The 7450-nt window shown below is 35.0% G+C and overlaps 1 protein-coding gene across 1 annotated transcript; it reads right to left on the bottom strand.

The window, feature by feature from the left end:
• Positions 1 to 288: 288 nt before the first annotated feature.
• On the bottom strand, positions 289 to 3685 carry LOC132181021 (uncharacterized). The gene is made up of 4 exons (XM_059594062.1): positions 3426 to 3685; positions 3196 to 3303; positions 886 to 969; positions 289 to 732 (listed from the first exon to the last, which is right to left on the bottom strand). Exons 1-4 carry the CDS (start codon positions 3557 to 3559, stop codon positions 501 to 503), a joined length of 558 nt encoding a protein of 185 aa, XP_059450045.1. The 5' UTR covers positions 3560 to 3685; the 3' UTR covers positions 289 to 500.
• Between the last annotated feature and the right edge of the window lie 3765 nt (positions 3686 to 7450).

Genomic DNA, 7450 nt, shown 5'->3' with positions numbered 1-7450 from the left:
AACATATTAGCATGTATTGCTCCTTGGTAATGAAAATGAAATTGTTTTCTCCCAAAAAATGTCCTCTGGTGTTCTAGAAATTTATCAGCCTCTGATATACCTGTTTCGTCGACCGTTTAACAGTTCACTGATCTGATATAGTAGTTTCACCAACATTTGAAAAGATGATTTTTTATTTTTTTATTTTTTTATGAATCTAATATATGATCAACATCTTCAGCAAAGCAATATACATAATGATCAATAATCATAAAAAAAATTAAACAAAAAAAAAAAAAAGACGAAAACTATCCACCAATTGCCTCAATAGCAACATGTGATAGAAAAGTATCCACCAATTTCCTCAATAGCCACATGTGATAACAAACCATTCTCTGGAAGACTTCTGAGACCGAGAGAAGTTATAGCCTCATCTTTGCTACATTATATATGAATCAATACTAAACAATTTACTTCATCCAGCCCAAAGGAGAAAAAAAAAATAAAATCTTGTGCTACTCTCAGGCCATCGCATCATAGTCGTCCAACTGATCATTGTACTGCAGCACCTTTCTCTTGATCTTGGATGAATCTACCCACGTAACGAAGTCTTCCATATTCCTCGTTACAAGGAATGCTGGGTCAGTTACAGTCTCAGGACCCACTCGTATATGTCCCTGCTCAATGTATGTGACAGCTTCTTTCAAGTGTTCACAAAACTTCAACCGCACCAAAACAGTGGCGAGCCTACGTCTGCAAGGTGGACAAATGAACAGAATTAATGTCACTTATCAATACCAATGAAGGAAGAGGCTTTGCACCGACATAGTGGCTGCGTCAACAGAACCCAAAGTCCATTTATCTGGAAAGGAATGGAAAGAAATCATTTGTGAAGCTTTTTCTTACCTACAGAAGGATGACACTGTTATGCGTTCACACACTTTCAGAGCATCGATATTTTGCTTGGATGGTATTACACCCATGTCGTACCTGTCATTGACAAAAACACACGAGTCAACAGAAACTCTTCAACAATGAATGACAGTTGAAACGACAACAGTATTACACCATCCAAATAAGGATTTAGTTCTCACTACCCTCTTACATATCATACCCTTGGAACAAACATAAAAGTAGTCCAAAAGACCCGAAAAACGAATATGGGAGTAAAAATAGTCTAAAAGACCTGAAATACGAATATGGGAGTAAAATAACTTTTTTCGTTTTTTAAGATTGCTAAGTTATACACTAACACAGTGGGTTACAACCACACCCTCCATTCACTTCTTATGCGGTAAGAGTGTTCATATTGGCTGGAGCTCATTCGCACATTAGAGTTCAAGATGACAGCCTCATTCAAGCTCAAGGGCGGAACTACATCCCAAATTTTTTGAAATTTTCATTAAAATAGGTATATTTATATATTTGCTTCTTAAATTTAGAAATTTGTCTCTCCAAATTTAGAAATTTGTCCCCCCAAATTAATTTTTTACTCCCTTGTGTTTGTCTGCAACAAGACTTTGTTTTTAGCTTTCATTGTTGTTAATTAACTTAAATATTTGATGGGTTTGGATTCATTAATTTATTTGGCATTCTTTCACTTGTTAGTGGTAATAAGTAACTATAATAAAATTTTAACAAAAATGACTTGTGATTTACTATGAAATTATATCTACGTATTCGGTAAGTGCTATTATGGTCACGTCCAGGTAGAATAGCCATAATTAGTCTCTCCGGCCTACTCTTTCAATTAAAAAAAAAAAAAAAATCGTCCCCCCACACTCAAAATCCTGGTTCCGCCCCTGTTCAAGCTACATGGCAATGGAATCATCCTGATCTGCCATCTATAGACAATGGCTGTCAGTCCCTAAGAGCTTCAGGCTAAATATGCCATATATCAACACGTATTAAAGACCCTAGTTCCATTGCCTCAAAAACTATGATGATGTAAAGAATGTATTTTAAAAATGGGAGGAAAGATCTTGCTTAGACAGCTCAAGACACCTTCTGCTTTAGAAACAGGAAGATCAAGACTCCTAAAAACATTTTGGGTAGGTGACCATTCTGCCTTATGACCTGAATCCGCATGGTGCAGAAAATGTATGAAAAATCCCCAGAGGGATGACAGAACAAAATTTGATTGCCTGGCTTAAGAGATGCTTTCTTAGATGTTGAGTAAGTAGCTTTTCACCAGCAAATTTTTGAATAGGCAGTTCTAGATGCATTCCCTTCAACTACACAAATCAATTGCAGGTACATTTGCACTTACTGATCACAAGAATAGGATTGCAAACCTTTAATCCGCAAGTTGGGGACCTTGGGGATAATTACAATTATTTATGCAAGGTCCCACACTTTAAAGGTTGCATTCAGAGCAATCTAATGAAAAAGTAACATTGTGACAAGCACTGCAACAAAGAAGTATAACAGACTAGTTTCTCTCCATAAATATAAAGAAAGTGAAAGTTTCGCAGTTGGAAATTATTCGGCAACAATTTATACAGGCCTCTGAGAATGGATCTCTATATCAAATTAGGGAACTATGGCAGTCAATTTATTTGCAAAACTGAACATCAGCTCCCTAAGCATGTTTACCTTGAGAAGAAGTTTAACTTTTTTAAAGCTGCCGACAAGATGACCGACATTCTATCATGGATATGTTATTTGGAAGCAAAATAACCAAAATTATGGGATGAAATTCTTGGCCACCCGAGAGTGTAAAATAAGTTAAAACATGGTTGTCAAAGCCAGCACCCATTGGAGCTCATCTTTCTTTTTTTCTTTTTCCTTCTTTCACCAAAGCTTTGTTATAATTCAACTCTAAATAGTACATATGTGCCTACCATTCAAGAATTACTATATGGCATAATAAAAAGAATTCAGGTAACTATAATTCAAGCCAATCTACATACGAGTTGAGCTCATCTTAACATTATTATCAACTTGATTCTTTTTAAATCATGTCGATTAAAAAGACCATATCGGCATCTGCTCTTTGAGTTTTCAACTCAATCCCAATCAAATTTCTCACCTCCAGCAACATCATTTAAGATTGAAGTACACGTACTAGACAAAACAAAAAATCTTTTAAAAAATTATTAAACATTCCAGTTATCCTTTTTTTTTTTTCTCGGTTCTATTTCTCTTAATGCTAGAGTTTAATTATAAAAATAAAAAAATAATAATAATAATAAAAGTGGAAGCGAACAAACTCACAGCTTTTCGAGCAGCATATCAGTCATTTCAATCCGAAAGGGGTCTTTCGAGTCCATCTTCATCAAAGCATTCACTAGCTTCTGCACCATCCGGCACAAACCCGAATACCTATTCCCAATTTTTTTTTCCAAAAACAAAATTAAAAAACTAGCTGAAAAGCATAAAATAAGCTAAGAACAATTTGTGGGTTTTGAATAGAAAAGGAGAACATCAAAAAGGAAGGAGGGTACTTCTTGTAATCGTCACGGTGAGTGAGAAGGTAGCGTTGAATAACAGAGGCCTCTCTGTGACCATCTTCTTTCTTCCACTCCAAAAAATTAACCTTCTTCAGCAGCTTCTTCTCATGAAACTTTAGCGGCCTCATTCTCACCAACACACACGCACAGAGAGTATTCTTTCTAAAACCCTAGGAAGAGGTAAATGCTTTTAGATCTCAAAACCCTAAAAACCTCGTGTAGTTTCGCTGAGATTCTGCGAATAATGGCTTTCTTCTTCTTCTTTGTTTTTTTGTTTTAGGTTAAATACCAAATATCGCATGGAATTTGGTAACTTTATTTTTACTCTTTGGGGGTTCATTTTTATCACAGAATCCTCATAGGATTTTGATAAATGACCAATTTAGTTCATCCGTTAGTTGACCGTTAGGATTGACACGTAGACCAATCAGATGTTGACACGTGATACCTATTTAATTTTTTAAAATTTTTTTCAATTAAAAAAAATGTATTTTTAAAAAAAAAAAAAAAAAAAAAAAAAAAGAAAAAAAATTGAGAGCCACCCCCTTGGCCATTTGGGAGTGGCTCGGCCCCTCCCTTTGGCCATGGGGCCACCCCCATCTGGCCGGATGGGGGTGTGCCGAGCCACCCCCAGTTTTTACAAGCCACCCCCAAATGACCCACCCAATTTTTTTTTAATTTTAAAAAAAATTAAATATGTGCCACGTGTCAACATTTGATTGGTCTACGTGTCAGTCCTAATAGTCAACTAACGGATGGACTAACTTGGTCCTTTATCAAAACCCCAAGGAGGTCTTGTGATAAAAATGAAACCCCATGAGGTATTTGGTATTTAACCCTTTTGTTTTTTGTTTTGTTTTTTATTTTTTGACTATTTGATGCGGGGCTTGAGATAGAGGCCCATGTCAGCCCAGTTACCTACTGGGATTGGGCCCTGGCCGCTTTTATTGATTGGGCTCGAATAAGGATGTGAATATGGGTGACAACTTCGTGTTAAATGTCTCATTCTACCATAATTCATTAATTTTATGTTAAATACTCTTTTGCTCCTTATACTTTAATAATTTTATTTTTTACCCCATAGGATTTAGTTTTTATCACATGAGGTACTTCGGGTATATATAAAACGGAGATGGTACCTCCATATAAATTTCGTCCAAAATTTGACAGAAAATCACGTCAGCACCACTAAAAAATCAACACGTGTTCATATACTTAATTAAAAATAATTTTTTAAAAAAATTAAAAACATCAAAAATTTTAATTTAATTAAATTTAATATATATATATATATTGAGGGTGGCTATGGGTTTGGGGATGGTTCCGGCCACCCCCATTTTGCCCCTTGGGGTGGCCGACCCACCCCCTTGGCCGTGGGGGTGCCAGATGGGGGTGGCCAGGCCACCCCATGGCCAAAGGGGGTTGCTAAGGCCACCCCCAAATTTTTATTTTTATTTTTTTTAATTTAATTAAATATAATTTTTTAATGTTTTTAATTTAAATTTTTTTTAAAAAAAATTTTAATTAGGTATATGGACACATGTTGATTTTTTAATGATGCTAATGTGGTTTTCCGTCAAATTTTGGATGGAATTAAGACGGAGGTACCATTTCTGTTTTTATGTAAACCCGAGGTACCTTTTGCAATAAAAACTAAACCCTAGAAGACAAAAAATAAAGTTGTTAAACTACCATAGCAAAAAGGTATTTAACATTAAAAATTATCAATCCTAGACATAGAGTATCGGGTTCAGGTCGTATAAACATACATATATATATATATAAATTATATAAGTTAACTCTAACCTAACTCATTTAATTAAACAATTTAAACTTTTCAACTTTAACCCATTAATTTTATATTAAATTTTCGAATATAGTAAAAAATTCACAACAATAATGGGAATAGATTTAGATTACGAAGATTATGGCGGCCGGTTTTCATTTTCTGTAAGGGATGCGTTATGCGTATGTGGCTAACGTTACCCTATCCGTCACCTAATTAGATATGATGCTACGAAAACTCGGGTGGTACGTCTCAGCTGAGGATCGGATGCGATATCATATCATATCAGATGTGCAACACACATGAGTGGATGACCCATTTAGGATGACAGCTGTGAGAATTCATGAGATTTCCCCATCAACGCCCATGTGAGAGTTAAGACGCCCTGCAGAATTTTCATTAAATTTACCATTTATCTGTACTATCTCTGTACTCTACTGTCTACACTCACTGTTGTGTCGTCTATCCGTGACAGTATGCTGTGAAGGGATGGTAGCTAGCTAGCTGCCTCTCTATCTACTTCCATGCGTAAATCTGTAAACAAAAAAACATCATAGTGAAATAAGTAGTGGTTATGTCTCAGTCTAACTATGAAGAAAACATATCATTTTTAGTTTTTTACCTTTGCCAAGAAGGTCCATGCATGTTCTTGATATCAATGTTGGTGAGGCCCATGCAACTGTTATAGCCGTGGAGGTGGCTTCCTCCTTCACCTCTTTGCATGTCTTATGTGAAGGAACTATGCAGCTCTCTTGCTGTCATAAATAAATATCCCTCCCTTTGCATTGATTGGTTCTTTTGCTCTTTGAAACGTGGAGGCCATTTGTTTCAACTTAGCCTGTCTTGTCTCTTTCTTTCTTTGTTTCAAATTGAGTAGAGAGGAATGGTTACATGCACCAGATCACTTCTAATTCAAATGAAAGAGGGAATGTGAGATTTTATGAAAATGTTTTCAAAAATAAGATAGGAAGTGGCTCACTTAGTTAAAACACGTGTGCAATAATTGTCACATTGAGACACTTTCAAAATTTCTAAGAGAACAACGTGTTATTGCCAAATGGGCCAATTTTCATTGCGAAATACCACGTACACCAAAAGAATTTGAAACTTTTTTTTTGGTTGTTGTTGAGTTAATTAGCATTTGGTCCAAATGTTTTTATGAAACTTCTACAGTCGCATTAGTGCTTTAAAACCTTTTATATATATATATATATATATATAGAGAGAGAGAGAGAGAGAGAGAGAGAATGAACTGTATTATATATCATATCATATTTGGATGATCAGTTTGATGTGAACTAAGCTCATATATAGGCTTTAAGAAGTAAAGTTGTCAAAAAGAATCTTCATTGGCTGAAGTTTTCTAGCTATGTCCAAGAAAAGTGAAGGATATTGTAAACTTGACCTCTTGACTCCTAAACCGTCAATTAAATCAAGACGAATGATTCTCCCTGAGCTCATAATGGCTTTTTAAGTGGCATTAGTCTTCCGTAATTGTAGTAGCTAGAACCCTTTCACATGCTATTTCAAGATGCAGCATTAATTAACTATGATAATTGATCAAACACTTTAATTAAATTGATACAACCCTTTAATCATAATCTGCTAATTTCGTATCAAATTCTACACCATCGTGTCAAAAGTTATGATCGACTTTACTTGAAACACAGCCCGCCCGCCAAGATTAACGGCTAAACATTACAATACTAAAAGCACAGCCGTTACAATATTAATGAATCTTTAATTTCTTATATCAATAAGACGCATGAATTAGGTTAATTTTCGTGAAGCTAGTTTGACAAACAAACAAGTCTTAATTAATGGCAAGCAATTGGGTAGGTGTGCAATAAACATCTTGCTTGGGAGAATTTAATTTCCTTTTTCCTTTTTTTTTTTTTTTTTTTGGGTATATTTGTAGGTGGAGGAACAAAGCCAGTAGTGCCATTGGCTAGATAGAAATCTGTGTACTTTTTTGCTCATTATTCTACCTCTTTAATAATATTATCTCTCATAATTACCTAGAGTACTTTTTTAAAAATAAAAATGCATAATGTATTTCAATTATTGATGCGGATTGTGAGGCAAAAAGTGTAGCAGAATTAGATAGATTTTAATAAATAGGAATATATATCACAATCGAAATCCACCCAACGGACATATATAGACAAGAGAAATGGATTAGAAAGCTGTAAAAATGGTGATGCTTTTTCTGATTTCTTTCACGGTTGTTGTG

The sequence above is a fragment of the Corylus avellana genome, chromosome ca5, assembly GCF_901000735.1.
Source record: "Corylus avellana chromosome ca5, CavTom2PMs-1.0".
Taxonomy (NCBI): domain Eukaryota; kingdom Viridiplantae; phylum Streptophyta; class Magnoliopsida; order Fagales; family Betulaceae; genus Corylus; species Corylus avellana.
The sequence above is the reverse complement of the archived record's forward strand: the minus strand, read 5'-3'. Positions and strand labels throughout refer to the sequence as shown.

Bases quoted from the DNA above. Each gene is read 5' to 3' on its own strand.
- LOC132181021 (XM_059594062.1), bottom strand. From the start codon at position 3,559: ATGAGGCCGCTAAAGTTTCATGAGAAGAAGCTGCTGAAGAAGGTTAAT. The intron at 3,304-3,425 runs GTACCCTCCTTC...AATTGGGAATAG, and splicing joins CACCGTGACGATTACAAGAA to GTATTCGGGTTTGTGCCGGA. The intron at 970-3,195 runs GTGAGTTTGTTC...TGTCAATGACAG, and splicing joins GATATGCTGCTCGAAAAGCT to GTACGACATGGGTGTAATAC.